Source organism: Girardinichthys multiradiatus, chromosome 11 (genome assembly GCF_021462225.1).
Source record: "Girardinichthys multiradiatus isolate DD_20200921_A chromosome 11, DD_fGirMul_XY1, whole genome shotgun sequence".
Classification (NCBI taxonomy): Eukaryota; Metazoa; Chordata; class Actinopteri; order Cyprinodontiformes; family Goodeidae; genus Girardinichthys; species Girardinichthys multiradiatus.
Window position 1 is genome coordinate 9,181,568 of NC_061804.1, and position 23,481 is coordinate 9,205,048.

The following is a 23,481-nucleotide window of genomic DNA, read 5'->3' on the forward strand; positions in this document are numbered from 1 at the left end:
GTGGTTTTCCACATACATAACTCACACTCATTTAGATCCATGACATGACATTTAACAACAGGCAGAAGTCGGATCACGGGTAAAGCTTCATTTCTAAGGAAGTTGGTTTTAGTTTTAGTACCTGTTGAATTCATGTTGAATTCATGTTTAATTCAGCTGCAATTACCTTTTAACTTTCGAGGTCCCTTCATTTCTATTCCCACCTGTATTCCTTGGACATAAAAATGCCATTTTAGAAATATTTGGTACAAAAATTCTTATTTCCCCCAATTTTTGCATGAATGACATTAGCTTCAGCCTGCATCAGAGATAATAAACACTTTACTGTGGCTGCTGCTCTGGTCTGTGGTATTGAAGAAAGCTCAGGCAAAAAATGAAGCTCTTGATTTACCGGTCTATGTTCTGAACCTCATTTATTGTCATGAGATATGGATCATGATCAAAAGGTCAAGATCCCAGAAACAAGCAGCTAAAATTAGTGTCCTCCAGTATGGTGGCTGGACTCAGCCCTAGAGATAAGGTGAGGATCTCCATCATCCGCGAGGAGCTGGAAGTAGAGCCGCTGCTCCTCCACGTCGAAAGGAGTCTGTTGACCTAATTCTGGCATCTGATTAGGAGGCCTCCTGGGTGCCTCCTTTTGATTTTTTGGAGGAGACCCTGGGGAAGACCAGAACTTGCTGGAGGGACTATATATCCATTTCGGCCAGGGAACGCCTTGGGATCCTCCTAGAATGAGCAAGGGGAAGTTGCTGGGGAGATAAATGTCTGGGGTTCCCTCCTCAACCTGTTACCCCGCAACCCGATCTCTGAAAAGAGGAAAATGATAGATGGATGGAAACTTTTTAGGGAGTTTACTTGTTCATTCAGGTTAACATGTGAAAACCAATTTGAAATGCACACGTTAGTTGATTGAAAACACCTGAGAAAGGTCATCATAGTTCATGCTAGAATGGTTTAATGATTGTTTGATGAAGCTGTTCCTAAATAAAGCATGTACTTATCTGAAAAGGAACCACCAAGGCTTAAACCTGCCATGAACTGGAAACAGTGTCACTGTCCATAGGGAAGCCAGTTTTATATCCCCTGTGGGCTAAGAGTGTGCCAAGCAAGAAAGAACGCCTCTTCTTGTCCTCAATGACAAGAAGTATGTTTGGAGGAGTGAAGGTGAGGATTTCAAACCACAACACACTGTACCAACTGTCAAGCACGGTGGTGGTAGCATCATGCTGTGGAACTTTTTCCGGGCCATTAGGACTGATGCATTTCACAAGGTGGATGGGTTAATGAAGGACTCCCAGGTCAACAGCTAAATGGTTGAAACCTGAACACAGTTGGGCAGTCCAACAGAGCATAAGCCCAAACTGGTTTTGAAATAGATAAATCACGCTAATACTGAGCTCCTGTAATGGTCTTCCCATAATCCCAACATCAACGCTATTCAAACCTATGGAAAAAGCCAAGTCGATGTCAGGAAACCAACTAATTTATATGAACCCTAATCAGATATCCAACTAATACCAATGATGAGTGTATGTAAACTTCTTACCCAAACTCTACCGTCCTCCTTGACGCAGGTATGGTATGTGCTGGACATCCCATCATGAGCTACGTATTGTTTACTGCTGGAGTTTATTGTTGTTGTAGCATATTAAATGCAGCATTAACATTAGGATAAAGTTCTGACATTGTCTTTGGGTATCTATGTATTTTATGTTGTTCATCTTCTAATTAGGACAGACAAAAGTACGTGTTTACAAGACTTTAAGCAGGACTGTTTCTAGATCCGCTGTCTTCACACCAAAAACCTGAACAGTGTAAATCTCCCCCTAAAAGCCATTCGGCTTTTCTGAAATCAACTCCACACTAAAGTTTTACTTCACCCGTTAATGTGAAACAATATTTCCTATTTAATCCCAGCATGAACAGCTTTTTATCAGAGGTGAACCGGTAAGGCTGTTCCCGGCAAGAACCGATTTCTGCTCTTCTTTGTGGTCTGCTCTGCCAATTCCAGTTTTTTCTTTGGACTATTAAACGTTCCATCAATGAAACGAGGTGCTGCAGGTTGCTTCATATAGGTAGTAGTTTTAAATCCAGCAGAAGATGAAAGTATTAAAATATAATTCTCAGTTATGAATTGAAGTACATGTCCCAGTGCATATCTGATTTTAATAAACTCAAACCCAAGTGTATCAAAGTGCATCCTGTTTGTTTTTGGTTGATGTGTTTATGGACTTAATAAAGTGGGAGTTCTTAGTTTTGACATATTTAATCAAAAAAAGAAAATTGGATTTTTCAGTATTTGCCATGATTGAATCTGTTTTTAATTTCTGTCATAGTGGCTCCTATCAGCGAGGAACTCTACTGAATGCTTCGTTTCCTTCCAGGTTCTCATTAAGCCGAAGCCAGTTTTCCAGACAGCGGTGGTGAGTGAACAGACCCGGCAGCTGGTCACAGAGACGCTGCAGCAGGTGACTCGCTCTGTGGAAGTAAGCCAGGCTCAGACCTCAGGCCAGGATGGCTCTGTGAAGGATGATACCGGACGTCTGGCAGAGGCCACCAGCTTAAGCAGCGAGGCCTCCCATAGCGGCCCGCAAGGTATGATTCCCTTACGTTTCATGTTTTATAGATGTATCCCACCCTGCTTTGTTTTTAAACCCACTATCCTAAATGTCTCTGGGATTCCTCAAAAAACGGATTAATTTGTTGTTGGTCAGATCCACAGCCTGTAGTGCACATGGTGTCCTCCAGAGAGCAGGATTGGACTGAGCAGGAAGTAGCCATTGAGTCTGTTCCAACCATTATCTACCAGGAGGTAACTGGTTCAGACTCTGCTACCTCCACCATCAAAGCCCTACTGGAGCTGCAGCAGACAACAGGTGAGTGTTTATGTAATGGAAAAGCTGCAGATGGGAAACTGAAAAAATGGGAGGTTCTTATGTCCTGTGTTGACAGTTCACCCTTTACTCTGCTCCATGACTTGTTTTCATCGTTTCATGAACTGTTGAAGTGCAACAGCGCAAACACGTTTGCTTTGACAGCTCAGATATCTGCAGATATCTGGGGCTTTTTAGTGCATCAGGAAAATATTCCATGGAATATTTGAAGGTGGAACTATTTTCACACCTAGGTGGAGTCACACACAAATCATGCATTTAAATCAGTCAGAGATTTTATCTGAGCTTGACAGAAAATCCCACAAAAGATGAAATTCTTTGATAGAACATGAAAGCTCAGCTGATTGATTTTTGACATTTCCAGACATTTGTTTGTGCCCAGGATCCACCACAGCACTTGTTGAAGTCTGGACTTTGACTAGGCCATTCCAGCACCTTGATTCTTTTCATTTTCAGCGATTCTGTTGTAGATTAGCGTCTGTGTTTGCAACCAGTGTCCTGTGAATGACCCACTTAAGTTGTCATACAGATGGCCTTACATTTGATTCTAAAACATTTTGGTTTCCTGAGGAGGTCACGAGTGACTAAATGGTTGCGAGATTGTCAGGTTCTGTGGCTGCAAAATGAGCCCAAATCACCACCTAATAACCACCATGCCTGAAAGTGGTATGAGGTGTTTGTACTGGTATTGTGTATTTGGTTTCCTCCCAACACGGAGCGGTGTATGATGACCAGTCACGCCTCCTTGGTCTCATCCATCTAAAGCACATCATTACAGTAGCCTTATTGTTCATTTAGATGCAACTTCCCACACCTAAGTTGGGCTGATATGTTGTTTTTAGAGAATGAGCTTTTTGTGTGGTTAGATCACAGATCATCAGTAACAGCCACCTTTTAGCAGCTCGGAGCTAAACATAAAAAGCCTTTCAGTACCTCTGAGGGAATAATCCCCTGACTCTCCTGTGGACTTTTCTGTGCCTCTTTGTAGTTGCTATGTAAACAAACCAAAATAATTTCCTATAAATGAGAGCCAGAGCTGCCCATGATCCAGGTAAACACTGCAGCAGTGATGCTGACGGTGCAACAGCATAACCAAAACAACTGTACAAGTGTTTAAGTAAGAGTTATGAATCAGAAAAATATCAATATCAGTAGAAATCTGAGTTTAGAAAATAGAACTGGACCTAAACCTGGAGCCATTTTATCCCCACTATCCAGTTATGTGTGGCTCCTCCGGTTTGGTGTATTTCCAGCACCAACTTGCAAAGCCATAACCTGCTGTAGATTTTGGATACAAATGGGTTGTTTCAGGCCAGATGTTCTCCAGCTCCTCCAGTATAATAATCATCTTTGTTGGTCATTGCACATGTACATTACAACGAAATTTGTCCTCTGCATTTAACCCATCCCTTACAGGGAGCCATTGTGCGGTGCCCGGGGAGCATTCTGGGGCTAAGGGTCTTGCTCAGGGACCCACAGTGGTAATCTGTGGGATACGAACCTGGCTCCTTGTGTCCCCTCTGGAGCACAAACCTCCTGTTCTAACCACTAGGCCACGACACCCCACCAGTATGCATCACTGATTAAGTTCCATCCAAAACAGAACAAGAGGGCAGGTTATTGGGTTTGTTGCTGTAAACTGAAAACATTTCAGATTAAATGACCCAAAGCACAACAGCCAGCCCACCTTTGAAAACAAAAAAATAAGATTTTGGACTGGCCTAGTTAAAGTCTGGACTTAAATCTAATAGGGATACTTCAGCCTAGCCTTACATAGGCTGCTCATGCTGGAAAACCTTCTGATATGCCTAATTAAAACAATTCTGCAAAGAACAGTGGGCCAAAATACCTCCACAGAAATGTAAGCAGGTTGGTTTGGTACAGTTCATGAGATTATATGTCTATTTTTTAATGTACATTTCAATACGTTTGTTTTGGCAGTAAGACAAACTTCCACAGTAAAACTGCCCAAAAACAATTTAGGGCTGGTTCTTCTGGATCGGTGGTTTCAGGTCCATTCCTAATCCAAGAATGATGTCAGAATCAATTTTTTCCTCAAATCTAGATCTGAATACGTAAAAATATTGACTAAAATGCGGACCGCGAGCTGGGCACTGGGTGCAAAACAAATAAAATAGCTGGCCTTTCTGTTCCTGTTGTTTTGAAGGGAACTGTCTGAATTGCTAAGATAAGCACCAATACAATTGAAGATGTGTCTAAATATCTTTTGATTAAAACTAAAAGATTTCAGAATGAATAGAAGATACTTCCTTCTTGTCAGCAGTGAAGGAGAAGGCAGAGTCCAAACCGAAGCAGCTCACCATCGACTTGAGCCAGATGGCCGTGCCCATCCAGCTGCCCCAGAAAAAGGTTGCGCCAGAGTCTCCAAAACCCTCGATCTCAGAGGCCGAACCCAGTTCTGACCACATCACAGCAGGTGATCCTAAAAATACACACACTTTACTTCCTTCTTCTTGCTGCCAGGTAACGGTTTCAGTGAAACAAGCGTAGCAACAAACTTGGACTCCAGAGATGCCACGCGGTGAAACGTACTTCCTCTTTTATTGTGTCTGTTTCCTTTATTGGGTAGTAAGCTGTGGTATGAACGTGGACGTCTAGGTGCGTGTGAATCCTCTCATGCCTTTCATGATGTCATCTGACCGCCTGACTGTGGATTCACTACAGGTAAAACCAGCAGAGCGGGGGTGCCCTCACAGGGAGACGATGCGGCGATGTCGTCCTCTCAGCAGCCAGGGAAGCCTTTGAAAAGCAGCAGCCAGGTTACCATGGTAACCAAACAGGTCACGGCCTCCTCCGCGGCCGTGACATCACACCCGGTGAGAGTGGGAGGTTACACAGAAGCAGAAGTTGGTTTAATGTGAGCTGTTATCGATTTATTAACGGCTTAAAGCAAAGACACAAACCAGGACAAGTTACACAAACAGTTTTTTAATAAGCTTTTCCGTTTATTCTCACAGCGCCGAGTCAAGACAAACAGATCCAAATTTAGTGCAGAAATATATGATCATGTCAATCAATCGTGTAGACAACTTCATGTTTAATGACATTTATTAAATATTTAACCTTTAAGCTGCATATAATATAGAAATATTAGCCTTTTATTTCCTTACCAAGATAAAAACTGACATAGTAATTTATCTGAATATGAAATGCTGGTTAAGGCTCTTCTTACCCAGAAAGGAAACTACAGAGTAACACAAAAATATGTACCGGTATTTATTGCTAACAGTTTGAGGTTTCTGTCTCAGCACCAGAACAATTGAGGTGAGGAGGATTTTAGCAAAGTTTGTCAGAACTACAAAACGCCGCAAACCATTCAGCACATTTCTGCTTTCATGGGAACTGCTTTACCACTTCAAAATATGTACTTTAGCTTCCATCCGCAGGGATGAATTAACACCTGGAATAACATCTGAACTGTGTGCTGAGCTGGGAAAAAATATTTATAACCTGTAGTTCATTGAAAGTACACGGAAAGAGACGTGTCTGCGGGATCATGATGTTCTGAAACTTATTTCAAGCTGTTTTACCAACTTCTGAGTGCAACCTTGGAACAGCTATCGGTATTTTAGAAGAAGACCTGGTATCATATTAGTGTGACGGCTGGAGAAATAATGCTGCACTCATTTGCCTCAAAATGTGAGGTTAGTGTTGCTCTGGGATCTCTGGCTCACCAAGTCGGCCTGTGTTCGTTACAGTCCGAACGGAGTCCAGCCGTCAATAAGGAAGAAGAGCCGTGCGTATAAATACGATCACTGTAGTCCAACAGAGAAGGAAAGAAACGTTAATGTTTCTTTCTGGCTACAAATGGAAAACAGGTTTTCAGGCGATCTATTAAAAAACATTTTAATCAGAGCTTTGATTTTTACATAAACGTCAAAAGCAAAATTTGCATTGAGCCAAATTCTGAGGTGTTAATATGAAGTCTCTTTCTATAGCCACTCACTAACCCCTTTATTAGGTAAAATTAACGCTACCAGGTTGGACTCCCTTTTGCCTTCAGAACTGCCTTAATTCTTCATGAAATAGATTGAGTGAGGATTCAGAAACATTCTGCAGGCCTTTGGAGTTTAATGAACTCATTTTCATAGTTTAAGAATCCAGTTTTAGACGATTTAAATTTTGGGACAGTGTTTTGTCTTGTTGGAAGTAGCCATCAGAAGATAAAGGAATGCAACAATAATCAGGTAGGCTGCGGGGTTTTAATGTTGCTCAACTGGTACTTATGGGTTCTAATGTCAGTTTTCCACTGGTCCCTATTCAGCGCGGTTCGGTACGGCTCTACTTCCTGTTTAGGCTTTTCCGAGGCAGGATGGATCCGTGCTCTCAAGTTTACACCAAACTTTAACCCTACCATCTGAACGTTGCATACGACTCAGAAGACCAGCCAATCTTTCTCCAGTAAGTTATTACCCAGTTTTGGAGAGCCTGTACAAACTGCAGTCTCACTTTCCTGGACTGAAAACGCTGAAAGGAGTGGCACCAGGTGTGGCCTGTACCCTATCTGCTAATCATATCTGTTGGTCATCATATCATCGTGAACCAGTCTGCCCATTCTCCTCTGAACTCTAGCAACAAGGCATTTTCATCCACACAACTCCTCCTCGCTAGCTCTTTTCTCTTTTTCAGACCTTAGAGATGGTTCTGTGTGAAAATGACTGACTGGTAATTTGCTGTTTGTGAACTGGGGTACCTAATAAAGTGGTCAGTGAGTATTTTATTACAATGAAAGGATCAAGTGTCTCAGGATACTGAGTGAAATTCATAAATTTAGATATCTTTGAATTCAAAACCTCTTTAAATGTGATCAGATTTGTGTAGCGGCTGAAATGCTTCTTGAACTTGATTTAACCAACATGCTCCAGTATAAATGACATCAGCATATAAATGTTTAGTCCCCGCCCCAACTCACTCCTGAACAAATAGAGAATAAAAGAAGGGCTATAAGTACGATAAAATGTAAAGTAATATTTAATTAAATTATTAAACAAAATATATAGTGATTTATAAAATTATATCATTAGCCTCATTGTATAACTGCCTAGGTAACTATGCAATGAGGCTAACAATATTTAGGTAATCAAATGTATAAAATTATGGTGCATAATACATGAATACCTATCTATTTAAATTCGTAAATCTGAAATATTTTGTAATATTTCATTACTTTTTTCCTAGTGTTTTATTTATGAGTCGTTTGTTTGGTTTCAGCCCACTGATGGCCACGGGAAAATGGAGAGCGTTGTAGAGGTGGCCGAGCTGGAAGGCGACACCCTGGACCCTCAGACGGGCTTGTTCTACCGCTCCAACAAGCCTCCCTCAGATCCCGACAACCAAACGACCACCCCTGAAGCAGCTCAGCCACCGCCCATGAGTCAGGCCGAGGTCGAGCAGAGCCGACACAGCTCCACCCCGATCCAGCAGCCACCTCCCCCACAGTTGCAGAGCAAACCTCAGATCAGCCAGCCTTCCTCCTCATCTGCTCCTCCTCTCATCAAGAAAATCCCTAAACCACAGGATCAGAGTACGCCTAAACCACAAACCTTAACTCCAGGCCCCCACAAAGACAGAGCTCCGCCTGTACAGACCCAGACCGTGACAAAGACCCCGACCCCCAGCACGCCGACCAAGGCCCCCGCTACACCACAGCTTCCAAAGCTACAGCAAGCGCCATCGTCTCACCACAGGCCTCTGCACACCCCCATGTCACACCCCCCTCCCCTGCAAGCGCACCACCCAGTTAGCACGGAGAAGCCTGCATCCAGCCAGGTGAGTGCTGCTCCCTCCCCACACATACTTACATTCATCAGAGTTGCATGATGTCACGGTGCTGGAGTTTCCCTACCTTTCTGCTGGAAACAACAAATCCCTTTCATGTTTGTCTGGAATCAGAAACCCAGGGAGAAATTTATGGCCTTGTTATACAGCGCCATGATAAGTATTCACGCCACTAACTTTTTAGTTTGTACTCCATTAGTTTTTAACATTGTGTCACATTACAACCAGAAATTTCAATGTATTTTATAATGAACCAATGGTCCATAATTGTGAGGCGAAACGAACAGATGGAATACATGGTTTCACACTTTCTACAAATAAAACTCCCTCTTTACTCATATACCCCTAAAAAAAACCTAGCCCAACCCATTACCTTCCAATGTCAACTAATTAGTATATAGAGTCCCACCATGTGTAATTTAATCTCTAGCTGTGAAGGCCTCAGAGAGACCTTAGAGAACATTAGAGAACAAACAGCATCATGAAGACCAACAAACACAGCGGATAGGTCAGGGAGGAAGCTGTGGAGAAGGTTAAAGCAGGGTTAGGTTCTAAAACAATATCCCAAGCTTTAAACATCTCACAGAGCTCAGTTCAATCCATCATCTGAACATAGTGGACCAACTGCAGACCTACAAACAGACCAGCTGGGCAAGGAGTGCAATTAGATACGCAACCAGTTACCCATGGCAACTCTGGAGGAGTTGCAGAAAGGACAATTATTAGTAGTGCACTATGCAAATCTGGCCTTCATGGAAGAGTGGCAAGAAGCATAAGAAGTCCAATTTGGCCTGGATGCAAAACACTGTGGGACGTGGGAATGCCTTTCTTCAGCAGAGACAGGAAAGCTGGTCAGGGTTGATGGAAGGTGGATGAAGCTAAATACACGACAATCCCAGGAAACAAAACCGTTAGAGGCTGCAAAAGACTTGACACTGGATGGAGGTTCACCTTCCCACAGGATGACGACTCCATATATCCAAAGCTACAATGGAATGTTTATATTGAAGAATATCCATGTCGGCCTAGTCAAAGTCTGGACCCAAATCCAACTAAGAATCTGTGGCTTGAAGACTTAAAGATTGATGTTTACAGGCACTCTCCTTCCAATCTGACTGAACTTGAGCCGTTCTGTAAAGAATGGAAAAAGACTTCAGTCTGTAGATGTCCAAAGCTGGTAGAAATACATAATTCAGGACCTCCAGCTGTAATCACAGTGAAAGTTGGTTCTACAAAGTATTAACTCAAGGTTGCTGAGTAAAGATGGATGCCACTTTTCAGATTTTTATATTTAAAAATAATCCACAATGACAATTAAAGGGTATGAATACTTTTGCAAAGTTAGTCTGTTTAATAGTCAGTGTTTGGACCCTCATCATTCATCAGTTTAGTTACACTGCCACTATAATGTAATAAACATAAACACCTGCTCTGTTTTTGCTCTTAAATATCCTAACCACAGCAGCCAATCATCACTCAGAGCGCCAGCGTCACCAAGATCACCTTTGGCAGCTCCCACCACCCCACACCGGTCTTCAGCAGCGGCGAGGCAGCTGCCAAGCTGATACCAGAGTCCAGCTCAGGGGTTTCAGGGGACAAGCCGTCTGTGTCGGACATCCTGAAGATCTCCATGATGGAGGCGGAGATCGACCCCAGCACGGAGCCCATGGTGGTGGACTCCTCCAGCGACTGCGGTCCTCTAGGTAAAACCCTGAACGTCCAGTCCGTGTCAGGAACGCTGGACTCGGGCCAGTTCATCAGCAGCTCCGGTGCTAGCATGCGTCACTCCCACACGAAGCCTCAGCAGTTCAGCTGCGTGCAGGGCCTCACGGCACAGAGCAGCAAGGATGACCTGGAAGTCATCGAGGTGAGTTTCTGGTTACCGAGTTGTGCAGGTAATAAATCACACAGCCGGAGCCTGTCAGCAAGTCTGTCACATACTGACTTTTTCACTGAAACATTGTATAAAACAGTCAGCTAATAATCATGCTGACTCTGAAGGTGGTCTGCAGATAAATCATGTAGTACTACAGAGATGGCAGAAAATATGTTTCTAGATTAAAGGTAAAAGTAAAAGCTCTGCTCAGTTTTTTCAAATCAAATCAGTAAATGTTTGAAAAAAGTTATTTGTCCCCCTTTGTAAAATAACCAAAACCACCTCTGGTCAACAAGCATTTTCCTTTACTTTATAAAATGTGTTTCTGAGGTAAAAGTTAAACTTGTTTTTCTCAGAATTGGACATAATTTGAATGGTTTTCCTGCCTGTTGTCTCCCAGTACAATTCAGTTGTTAATTATTCATTATTGATTGCTTGAATTGTAGATAAACAATTGTTAAAAATGCTGTTTTTTCCAGGGCTAAAACATATCAAATTTATATTTACAGACTTTTCCCCCCAGACCATTCTCTAAAGGTTTGCATCCATCCATCCATTAGTCCATACATCTATTCACCTATCCATCCTTCCAGCCATCTGGTTATTCATCATCCAGCCATCCATCCAATTGTTTTTGAACCCATCTGTCTAACCTTCCATCACTCAAACTCTTCCTCATGCATTCTGCTTCCTTTCATCCATCTATCCAATTATTTTTATCCATCCATCAGTCCATTCAACTTTTCATCCATTCATCTTCTGGTTTTTCCAGGTTCCAGATTTAAAGCCAGACTTCTGTAGAATCATCTGCCTTAAATTCCCAGTGGTTGAAACTCCTGAGAAATCCAGACATGAGATATGAAAAGTTTTGAATATCAACAAATAAAATTGAGTGAAACCCTGCAATTATGAGAGAAATATTTATGTTAGTGTTTCCATAATTTTGCCCAGTGAAAGCAGAAAGTCCGTATTGGCTCATGGTTGTTGTTACCAGAACCTGAACTAAAAACCTTTCTTTGATCCATACAGGTGATCCCTCAGTACTCTATCTTGCCAGACTCCAGCCAGTCCAATGTTGTGGTGGAGCCCAGCGGCTTCCTGGAGATCACAAACTACACCAGCCAGCAGCTGGAGGAGGACAGCCCCATGGAGCAGGAGGTGGACAGTAGCAATGACGAGGCCACCGCTGCCAGCCCCGCAGAGCAGCCGTAGACGCTCCTAGGCTAAGACTTCGACAGGAGCGAGGCACTTCTTCACTTTGAACCAGCAGACTGATGATCCATTTCAGGCTCAGACCCAGCAGGCCGCTTTTTTCCTTCCTCTGAGCGTGTAAAATATTAGTTTGTTAGTCTTCTTCTCTCTCCACAGCTAATGGCCCATGTGGTTTTTATTGCTGTGAGGTAAAATGATTAGCTTTAGTTCAAAACAGCTGGAAAACATTCCAGCGTGTTAACTTACTCACACGACTTCAAGAGACCTTTACACATTTATAACCTGGAGGTTTTTGGAATATCTGGGTCCACTTTGCATCATTTCAGAAACACATACTGTGTTGACGGCAGTCCATAGCTCCTTTCTCATCATATAAACTGGATTTTTATCCTGACTGAATTTCTAACCATAAACTTTCTGACAGATTTGGGATTTAAGGATTCAGAAAAGGGAACAAAGCTGTAACTGATTTAATTCTCTGTGAGACTTGAAGGAGATCCAGAAAAGAGACCTGGAGGGTGGATTGTGTCCAACATATGTGTTACTTAAGCAAGAAGAAATAAGCGATGTACCATGGTTTTGTTGTAAGGTTTATTCTGCAGTTTAGGAAAAAAAAGCTGCAGCGAGAAGGTATGCATTTGTTTCAGCTGCATTTCTTTTGTACTTTTTCAAACTAAAGGACTAGTTGTGAGAAATCATTTAATCTGCACAATAAATCAGCTGAGTAAAACCGTACAGTTTATTGATTTGCTGCAGATTTTTCTTTTAAACTTTCCATTTCTTTTTGCACATAACATAAAAGCAGTTAATTTACCTAGAGGCCAACATATACAGGTTTTTCTATTATGGACGTTTGACAACATTTTGCCAAGCCTATGATTTGTTTTTGTCATTTTAAATGTTTTGGATCAGAATCTGGTCATCTTAAGCCACATGAAACATCTGCAGGAGTAAAACTGAAGTAAGCTGGTTGGAGAAGTATCTTTTATTTTATAATTCAAATAATCTGGTGGTGGAAACTTTAAAAGTAGGCACAGATTCTGTTTTTCAGACCCCACATTTAAAAGACACCCTGTCACACTGTTAAACATTGAGCACCCAGAAGAAAATTATCTTCTTTTTCAAAATATCTATGTAAAAATACGAAAGTATATTTTTTCCAGTTCCAGCTATTTTTGTAGACCAGTAGTCTGCAACTGTTTACAATCTAAATAAAACAGCTAAATAAAACTAACGCTGCAAATGTTACATGAGCTTTAAATAAAGAAAACCTATAATTTAAAATAAATATCTACTATTTTAAGGCTTTAAAATAAAAAGCCTATTTTTTTTTTTTTTTTTTTGCAAAAAGGTGTATGGGATGTTAAAATTTGTGAAAAATTATGTAAACAAAAGCACGTTTTCCAACCTAATGACAAGAAAAATAGATAGATTTTTAGTGCCATTCTGTTGTGCCAAGTCACTGCAATTATTCAATGAAAAAAGTGCTAAAATCTGCATTTATTATATTTAAAAACAGTTGTGTTTTTCTTTATCATTTTTTGCCAAAGTCATTAACAGCCACAGTAAAAGGTCCAAAGAGACGGTTGCAGACTCCTGGCTTAGATTGGCTTCTCTCATCCCTGCATTACAGTTCAGTAAGGAAAACATGACAGGATTTTACAGAGATCTGATTGAGTAAAGCTCGGTACACAGAGCTCAGTTCGCTTATTTATAAAGACAATTTGTCATTAATTTAAAAACATTCTCCTTCCTTAAATTACAAGTTGCATTTATGACAGCAACGGTCAGCATCAGTGTAACCCGCTTTCTTTAGCCTCAGGTTTCTCCATTATTTTTAATAAAAGCAGGGTGCAGCGGACGAAGAATGAACAAGTCTCATACAAACCGCCCATAGTGTTAACAGGCGGAGCACACAGCGGCAGCATATTGACGCAAAGTTCTCCATTTCATTTCTCTGAAGATCTTCTGTGGCTCCACCAGTTATGCGCTAACTAAGAACAAAACTTAACCCAAATTTAAATATTACAATGCTCAGCGTTTCTCCGATATAAAACGCGGTCAAACCTGATGAACACGAATGTTTTTAACGACCGTGAGAAACTACTGCTAGCTAAACTACAGCTAACTGAAGGCTTCGTTATGAAGCTAAGGGCTATACTTCATTCAACAATTATTTTTAACATAAATATAAAAAGCTATGGAAAATAAGATTTTTTTTTTTGTATTTTGGTGGCACTGATGGCCTTTATTTTGTAAGTAGACCGATAGGAAAGCCAAGCATCGAAGGTCAACAGATTTGGGACTGGAACCCGTGACAGTTGGGTCAAGCTGCTTCACTCAACTCTGTGAGGACTGTAGTCTCAAGAGTTACCAGGTGAGAAATGTAGGATTATTGTACTAGAGACATAAAATTATCGTACACTCGTCATAACCAAAATAACAAGTCTGTTGATGTGTTGAATAGCGTCTAATAGGTACTCGCAGCTTTGTGACGTCAGTACGGAATGGATTTATCAACAGCTGCAGCCCCACAGTGCCGGGCTCTGCTGCTGCTTCTTTTCTTTTCCTCAATCATGGGCGGGCGCAGTGGACTATTCAGCCAATCATGGCCGTTGTTCTGAAGCCAACGCATCACGTCACACGTAGGTCACATTTAGAAAAGCACGATTGGCTGGAATTTCCAGCATTTGTTTCCGAATCCGGACGCAGATGCCTTCAAGGTTCACAAAACAACTCGAACAGACGTTGGCGATAAGCTGATGACGACTGATTCACCACACACTCACGGAATGGTCAAATTATCGTACATTTGGCCTTTTTTAGGAATATTGATCGTACATCGTACAGAGAGCAAAATTATCGTACAAATACGATAATTATCGTACACCTGGCAACACTGGTCTCACTACAAGGGTCGAGCGCTTTACTCCCGCGCCACCGCCGGACACCGACAATAATCAGAATCAGAATCAGAAAAGCTTTATTGCCAAGTACGTTTTTGGACATACAAGGAATTTGTTTTGGCGTAGTCGGTGCAATACAGTACAAATTAAACAGTACAAACATATCTACAATATAATATAAATATAAGTGCACAGTTTTAAGTGAGTGAGAGTAAATATAGAGCAGTATAAGATGCAAGAGCAATACAACAGTGCAGGTGATCATTGTGCAAGTAAGCAGGAGTCCAAGCTGAGCGTTAATGTAACGCATAGAGTTACAGGTTACAGGTGTCCTGTCAGCAAAAAAAGGGGGGGTGTGGGGGAAAGGGAGAGTGTCAGGGTGGTTTCCGGGCTTTGTTAACCAGGCTGGTGGCAGATGGGAAAAAATCTGCGACCAGCCAGCCGCTCTTCTGTAGCGGTTATGTTGTTTCCCTTCACAAGATAGCCCGCAGACAAGTAACTACTGCCCCCTGCTGTCCGCTGAAGCTCAGTGACAGGTGGGCGCGATGTTCCTCACTACGGCAGCACATCGGCAGCAACGCTGTGCTGCCTGAAGATATGCCTGTATGAAAAATAGTGTGTATATATAAGTGTGTATCATCCAGACATTCACTGCCGATACTAAAATAATCCCAATATCGTTCAATTTATTGACCCGCCAATAGTATTGGTCTACATGTACATTTATAATGACAGCACTGCAGAAGTTATTTTGGGCCAAAATCTCATATTTATGCTATTAATATTAAAGGGGACATATTATGCTTTAAACCTTCTATGGGAAGAAGAAACTTGTGCCATCAGAAACTTAATTTGAATTGCTCTGACTGAATTTGTATTTGTGTAATTTGAAATTAAATGCATTGGTTTGAAAATGAGTTTTACTAAACTGGAACTGCTATGTGCACGTAGGAACGTGACGTAATTTCCGCTAAAAAATCAGGATGGTTGTTAACATCCGGTAGTCGCTGAAAGCGCCCGCTGTGCTAGCTAGTCACCTCACCGCTCTTGTAAATCTTTTTGTTATTTATATGTGAGTCTCTTCTACTCATCACCTGTCCATTTACATGTCCTAAACATGACATGCAAACGGGCAAAATTGTCGTTTTCAACAACAGCAGGTCCAACCACCACTGCTGTGTGCCATTCTGCACAGCATCAACAAAGACCAATTAAACTTCGGTAACTCCAAGAGGCACCTTGTGAACTTCGTAGACTCAGCCATAACATCGGCACTTCCGCATACCGACCGGAAACATCGTACCATCCTCACGCTAAATGAGGAAGTGATGCATGCACGAGCGCAAAAATTCAGTTTGACTACTTTCAATTTCAGTTCAAAATTCTGTTTTTTTTTTTGTGTCACACATCCGGGTTCTTGAGGTTAGCCACAGATTAATCAAACACAGATTAATCAATTTACGTCTCACATCCGGTTAAACCTCCTTTACGGCAGGTTGAACTGGAGCAGTGCAGCTACATGAGCATCTATAAGAAACGTCATGTAAGCAAATGATGGTCAAACAGCAACACTTATGCTACCTGTAGCTATTAGCTAAACATGCCAGATTAGCATAGTGTGCTGCCGGTGTTACGTCGGTCTACGTTTCTCTTGCCTTTACCTCAGCATAACTTCCGTTGCCTAGCAACCGTGTTAGCATGAAAGCGCAGAGTTGTGAAGCCGAACAAATGGAGCCTGAAGGTTAATAACGCTTTCTACTGTAATTAACTACACCGTTTTTTATTTACACTTTTACATATTGCTGATGGCTTATAATGCTGTTTTGTTTTAAAATGTTATTGTTTTATGATCTTCATTATTTAGCTATTTAAAATGTTGAACATATTTTTTGTGTTCCTAGATATAAAAATCTAACTCTAGATAAAATACATTGATGACAAATACCATTTGTTTAATTTCTCTGTAAAGCTTTCAACAACACTAACATATTAACTTTAGGAACAAAGTTTAAATCTGTTTATTTGCAGAGCATAATAATAATTATTATTATTATAAATAAACCAAACATTAATATTGGATTTCATCTGACTGAATTATATCTGTTTAACTTCCACTCATTGGAGAAACCCAGCGGAATTTTGAAAACAATGTGCCGGGAGTCAGATGTTCTCTCGGGGTTTAGCGCACCTCAACCACCCGGTAAGCTGACTGACGAGGCGAGGCGAGCGGCTGCTGGGGCAGCGGACGAACACATCGGCGCATTTGTGCAATTAAGCGATATTTTGATAAACTGATCAGATATTTTAGGTTTACACAACTACATCCTCGTCTAAAAACATTGTAAAAGTTCAGTTGTTTCACAGAATGTGCAATATATCCAATTTTATTCACAGCTTTTCTTTCTCCTCCGGCCTTTGCTACTTCCGTTTGAACAATCTACTTCGACCCGCAATGAATCATGGGATAGGGTGGGACACGGAACCCATGCTTCAAATCTGGGGAAAAGAAGGACGCATTTGTTGGAACATTGGAGATTGGACAGCATTCGCCGCCTCATCCAGGACGTTATCGGCCTACAAATGCGACCTTCAAAAGAATGCAGACCTTAATTTGGACCCAGCAAAAGTGAATGACATCCGTGAATCAGTAAATCTGTGCTTGATTAATCTGTGGCTTCAAGAACCCGGATGTGTGACACAAAAAATTTAATTTCAGATCTGAAAGTGAAGGTAATCAAACAGAATTTTCAATACAAGCAAAGCAATTTTCAAAGTGAACACATTCAGTGTTAAACCATTATATTCAGTTTCAGTTTAGTGAAATTCATTTTCAAACCAATGCATTTAATTTCAAATTACACAAATACAGATTCAGTCTGAGCAATTCAAATTCAGTTTCTGATGGCACAAGTTTCATCTCATAACCCTCCTATTCCCATAATTCAGTTGTGGTCTATATAAAATGGAAACGGCAATGCTTTGGTCTGAATTTGATATTATTGTAGCTCCAAAGGCCCCTCTTTTACCCTTGTTCTGAGGTGCGTCTGAGAACAACTTGTTTTGGTGTGGTTACTTTTAATGCTACTGAGGCACTTCACACGCCACCCCCCTCCAGATCAAAGAGCGTTCCTCTCCATCCCGTTTACTCCATTTTGAAGTTTGATAACAGAGATACAATTTATTTATTCCCAAATTGATTAAACGATATCAACAATAAGACTTGTCCATCCAGTCTTATTGTGCTAAATTGTTTATGCACAGTGCCTTGCGAAAGTATTCAGCCCCTTTGAACTTTTCAACCTCTTGCCACATTTCAGGCTTCAGACATAAAGATATAAAATAAAAAATTTTTGTGAAGAAACAACAAGTGGGACACAATCGTGAAGTGGAATGAAATTTATTGGATGTGTCAAACTTTTTTAACAAATAAAAAACTGAAAAGAGGGGCGTGCAATATTATTCAGCCCCCTTGCGATACTTTGTAGTATCAGTTGTATCAGTTTTGCACATAAAGAGACTGAAATTCTTGCCCATTCTTCCTTGCAAAACAGCTGGAGCTCAGTGAGGTTGGATGGAGAGCGTTCATGAACAGCAGTCTTCAGCTCTTTCCACAGATTCTTGATTGGATTCAGGTCTGGTCTTTGACTAGGCCATTCCAACACCTGGATACGTTTATTTGTGAACCATTCCATTGTAGATTTGGCTTTGTTTTGGATCATTGTCTTGTTGGAAGATAAATCTCCATCCCAGTCTCAGGTCTCTTGCAGACTCCAACAGGTTTTCTTCCAGAATGGTCCTGTATTTGGCCCCATCCATCTTCCCATCAATTTTGACCATCTACCCTGTCCCTGCTGATGAAAAGCAGGCCCAAACCATGATGCTGCCACCACCATGTTTGACAGTGGGGATGGTGTGTTCAGGGTGATGAGCTGTGTTGCTTTTACGTCAAACATCGTTTTGCATTGTGGCCAAACAGTTTGATTTTGGTTTCATTTGACCAGAGCACCTTCTTCCACATGTTTGGTGTGTCTCCCAGGTGGCTTGTGGAAAACTTTAAACAAGACTTTTCATGGATATCTTTGAGAAATGGCTTTCTTCTTGCCACTCTTCCATAAAGGCCAGATTTGTGCAGTGTACGACTGATTGTTATCCTATGGACAGACTCTCCCACCTCAGCTGTAGATCTCTGCAGTTCATCCAGAGTGATCATGGACCTCTTGGCTGCTTCTCTGATCAGTCTTCTCCTTGTTCGAGATGAAGTTTAGAGGGACGGCCGGGTCTTGGTAGATTTGCAGTGGTCTGATACTCCTTCCATGCCAATATGATTGCTTGCACAGTGCTCCTTGGGATGTTTAAAGCCTGGGAAATCTTTTTGTATCCAAATCTGGCTTTAAACGTCTCCACAACAGTATCTCGGACCTGCCTGGTGTGTTCCTTGGTCTTCATGATGCTCTCTGCGCTTTGAACAGAACCCTGAGACTATCACAGAGCAGGTGCATTTATACGGAGACTTGATTACACACAGGTGGATTCTTTTTATCATCATCAGTCATTTGGGAGAACATTGGATCATTCAGAGATCCTCACTGAACTTCTGGAGTGAGTTTGCTGCACTGAAAGTAAAGGGGCGGAATAATATTGCACGCCCCACTTTTAAGTTTTTTATTTGTTAAAAAAGTTTGACACATCCAATAAATTTCATTCCACTTCACGATTGTGTCCCACTTGTTGTTGATTCTTCACAAAAAATTAGAATTTTAGATCTTTATGTTTGAAGCCTGAAATGTGGCAAGAGGTTGAAAAGTTCAAGTGGGCCGAGTACTTTCGCAAGGCCCTATAATAATAATATTAAACCGCAGGAAGGTTATGTCCTCAAGGAGCTAAAAGCTGCACACTGCAATAACATAAGCAGAAGGCACGATCCTGCTGCACAACAATGGCCAGGACGTCACAGCTAAACACAATAAATGCATGCCTAAAATAAAGTTTGTAGTCATTTTAACGTTATTTGCAGCTTAATGCTTTGCTATGTTTGTTGTTTCCATAGACCGAATGAAGTGACCCCTTAATCAGAAGAAGTCTTCAAGAAAATCCTTGATACTGGTGAGGGTTGCTGAAGCAGTCATCCTTGAAGTGCTTTGTGCACACAAAGAGGAATTTCACCACTGAAGTAGGTACATTTTCATGAAAAAAATGTAACCAGGCACTTCGAAGAAGTTCTGATGCTGGGGGCATTTTACATTTCAATTTAGAATGAAATTTGCAATACAAACTAGGGCTGCTTGATGCCAAAAAAATATAAAATTGTGAAAATATTACTGGAAATTGTGGTATCCATTAGAAAAACCAACTTTTTCCTGACTCACATGCCCCTTTTCCACTGGGTCTATTTAGGCCAGCTCCACTCCCCTCAGCCCACATATATGGCTTCTTTTTCTTGTCAAACATAAAAAAACAGCAATAAATAGAGAAGGTGGCTTCAGGTTTGATCTTTCTTACACTTACTCTGCAGCCCCGACTTGTCTTCAATTCTCCTGGGACATCTGACCAGAAAAACTCATATATTTATGACGTGTTTGGATCATCAAGCAACAATGAACCAAACACTGAGCTGAATAGAGGGTAGGGCCAGGAATTCACATGTCATAAATGCCCCGTTAGTGACCATAATGGCCCAATTAGTGTGATTGTTCTGATACAAATTATAAATCTCTTATGATCCTTTTCCACTAGTACCTATTCAGTGTGGCTCGGCTGTTTTTAGGGTTTTCCGTTAGTAAAGGTTACTTGGTACCTCCCCCATTTTTAGTACCTCCTTTGCAAGGGTTCAAGCGAGCCAAATCGGGCTGAAAACACAACACCAGATGACTGTTGGTCACCGATTAGCTAGTGGGTGGCATCACTAGTTCCCTTAAAAGAATCAGACCCCCGTTGTAAAAAGTCACAACGCTGTGACTAAGTGTATTTTGAGCTTTAAAAAAATGGAAGCTCTGAAACACCAAAGGAAGAGGTGCAGACATTTTTGTGCTTGGTGGCTAAGAAGAAGATACAGAGGGGAGCAAGACAGAGCAACCTGAAATGGTTAATGGCCTGCACTTGTATAGCGCTTTATCAAGTCAGAGGACTACAAAGCACTTTACACTACAATCAGTAATTCAAACATGCATTCTCACACTGTTGATGGTAGGTTACATTGTAACCACAGCTGCCCTGGGACAGACTGACAATTGTGGGTATGCCATACTATCGACCCCACCGGGCCCTCTGACCACCATCAGCAGGCAAGGCAGGTGAAGTGTCTTGCCCAACGACACAACGACTGAGACACACGGAGTGGGGGTTCAAACCGTCAATTGGAATTGGATGTGGTTCAACCAAATGGAATGAATCTACGGAAACCGACTAGAAAGGGTGTAAGAGTGGCCTCAACTAGGATGACAGAATGTCAGTACTGTGCTGAAAAAGAAGAGAATCCTTTCCCTGATTCCCTGCAAATTTAATTCAGGTAAACTGCCATGACTGAGAGGAATAGGAGCACAGATTTATCTTTTATTTGAAGTGACTTTAATTAGTGTGTATAGCTTTAAAGTGATGCAACTTAAAGCTATGGGGTTTTTTTTGTAGCGAAAAGGTAGGTTAAGAGAATCATGTGAAACAGGCTGCTTCAAAGAACATCAGATAAAATGTTAGAAAGGCCAAAAAATGTCTGGATCTTAAGTAAGAAACATACTTTTTAACTCTGTTATTTTGTTCTACATCTTTTACCGTGCTATGAAAAATGTATTTGCCCCTTTACAGATTTCTTCTTTTTGCTCTTTTGTTAGGCCTAAATCTATCAGGCCATCAAAAAAATTTATTTTAAGAAATAGAAAATTCATGTTGACCTTTTTAAAAATTGACACTTCTTTATTTAACAGATAAATGGACACGAATAATATGTTTTGCCCATCTGTTTAGAAGGAAAACATTAAAGGTCCAGAAGATAAGTGAAATTCACAAATTAAACTTCCAGACACTTAAAAATCTAACATATCACCTGCAAATAATAAAAACTAGGCTCCAGTTGTCTTTAGTTTGCCTTATGTAGGACATAAAAACAAATTATTTGGTTAGAAAATTAGAGATGCAGTGTAGTTTTTTTGCACACAGTTGTACTCGTTTACAATAAAAACTTGACAGTTTCCTACTTATGTTTAATTTCATTTTAAAACAAAAAGTCAGGTTTTACAGAGTTCAGTGATGCATCATATATTTACTTAAACTTGGCCTGAAATCAGCTTCAGCAGCCAAAACTATAGAAAAAAGAATGCATTCCTGCTGAGAGTAATAAAAACATATTTACTGCCTTGTAGAAAGAGGGGTTCATAATGGTTGGAGACTGTGAGGTTGCTGTCAGAGGTCTGTTGTCTCAGCTTTCTTGTAAAAACCTTACTGCACACTCCAAGCTGGCGTTTTTCCTCCTCACGCTGAAAGTGATCCAGCCTGCAGAGGCTGATGGGTTGACCTCAACCTGAAGACATGTGGCTTTATTTAGCAGCATGCGGACTTATCAACCCTGGGGCCTGAACCCCTGCTTGTAAAACGATGACTAAGTCTGACAGAATATCACAGTTTACATTCTCTGCTGACTCACCTGAACAAGAAACAGCTACACAGCTAAATTTAGCCCTCCAGTGTGTAATTTATTCTCATTATAAATGCAGCTGTTCTGGCCTCAAAGGTGTCTTGGAGAACATTAGTGAACAACCAGCCTCATGAAGACCAAGTAATACAGCAGACAGGTCAGGGAGAAAGTTGTTGAGAAGTAAAGCAGGGTTAGGTTCTAAAACAATATCCCAAGTGTTGAACTCTGTTCAGTCCATCATCTGAACATGGAGAGAGAATAGACCAACTGCAGACCTACCAAGACATGGACTTTGGAGGTTCTAAAGAGATCCGCAACTCAGTTGGAAAATTGGTCACCGAGACAACTATTAGTCATGCGCTCCCCATAGTAATTCTTGTATTTGGCAGCATCATGCTCTGGGGATGCTTTTCTTGAATGGAGTTAAATCCAGAAACAATCCTGGGAGAAAACCTGCTAGAGTGTCAAACTCCAGTCCTCAAGGGCTGGAGTCCTGCCACTTTTAGATGTGTCTCTATCAACACACCTGAATCACATAATTACTCTATTAGCAGGACTCTGTAGAATTTGAGTGCATTAGGAGGTGATTCAGTCCTTCGTTTCAGGTATGTTGGACATGGGACTCTTCAAAAAGTCCCTTGGGCCCTCAAGGGCCTGGGTCCCTGGCCCTTGAGGGCTGGAGTTTGACACCCCTGCGTTAGAGGTTACAGACGACTAGAGACTGCGGTTGAGGTTTACCTTCCAGCAGGACAACGACCCCAAACATATAACCAGAGATATAATGGAATGGTTTGGATCAAAGCGTATTCATCTGTTGGAATGGCCTAGTCAAAGTCAAAACCTAAATTCAAATGAGAATCTGTGGCAGGATTCCAAAAATAGATGTTCACAGACACTTCCACATCCAATCTGACTGAGCTTGGATTGTTTTGCAAAGCTGGTAGAGACATAAACCAAAAGGCCTGCAGCTGGAATCGCCACAAAAGTCGGTTCTTCAATGTATTGACTCAGGGAAGCTGAATACAAACACATACAACACATTTCGCATTTTGATTTGTTAGAAAATTTTTCTTTTCCATTCACGTTTGCATTACTCTTTGCTGGTCGAACACCTAAAATCCCAATGACATATATTTAGGTTTGTGGCAGTGTGAATACAAGTAACAATTT

At 41.2% G+C, this 23,481-nt stretch overlaps 1 protein-coding gene and 1 long non-coding RNA gene across 2 annotated transcripts in view; both read left to right on the forward strand.

The window, feature by feature from the left end:
• Positions 1–12,516, forward strand: part of emsy (EMSY transcriptional repressor, BRCA2 interacting) — a 31,397-nt gene extending 18,881 nt beyond the window's left edge. Inside the window, exons 14-20 of the mRNA XM_047378756.1 lie at positions 2,385–2,595; positions 2,715–2,876; positions 5,179–5,331; positions 5,580–5,731; positions 8,127–8,684; positions 10,156–10,560; positions 11,599–12,516. Coding sequence (XP_047234712.1) covers positions 2,385–2,595; positions 2,715–2,876; positions 5,179–5,331; positions 5,580–5,731; positions 8,127–8,684; positions 10,156–10,560; positions 11,599–11,781 — 1,824 coding nt within the window. The 3' untranslated portion in view covers positions 11,782–12,516. The remainder of the gene's footprint in view (positions 1–2,384; positions 2,596–2,714; positions 2,877–5,178; positions 5,332–5,579; positions 5,732–8,126; positions 8,685–10,155; positions 10,561–11,598) is intronic.
• Positions 12,517–16,125: 3,609 nt separating this feature from the next.
• The window catches only part of LOC124876190, a 38,150-nt gene continuing 30,794 nt past the window's right edge, over positions 16,126–23,481 (forward strand). The window contains exons 1-2 of the long non-coding RNA XR_007040240.1: positions 16,126–16,428; positions 19,735–19,857. This is a non-coding gene — a long non-coding RNA (uncharacterized LOC124876190). The remainder of the gene's footprint in view (positions 16,429–19,734; positions 19,858–23,481) is intronic.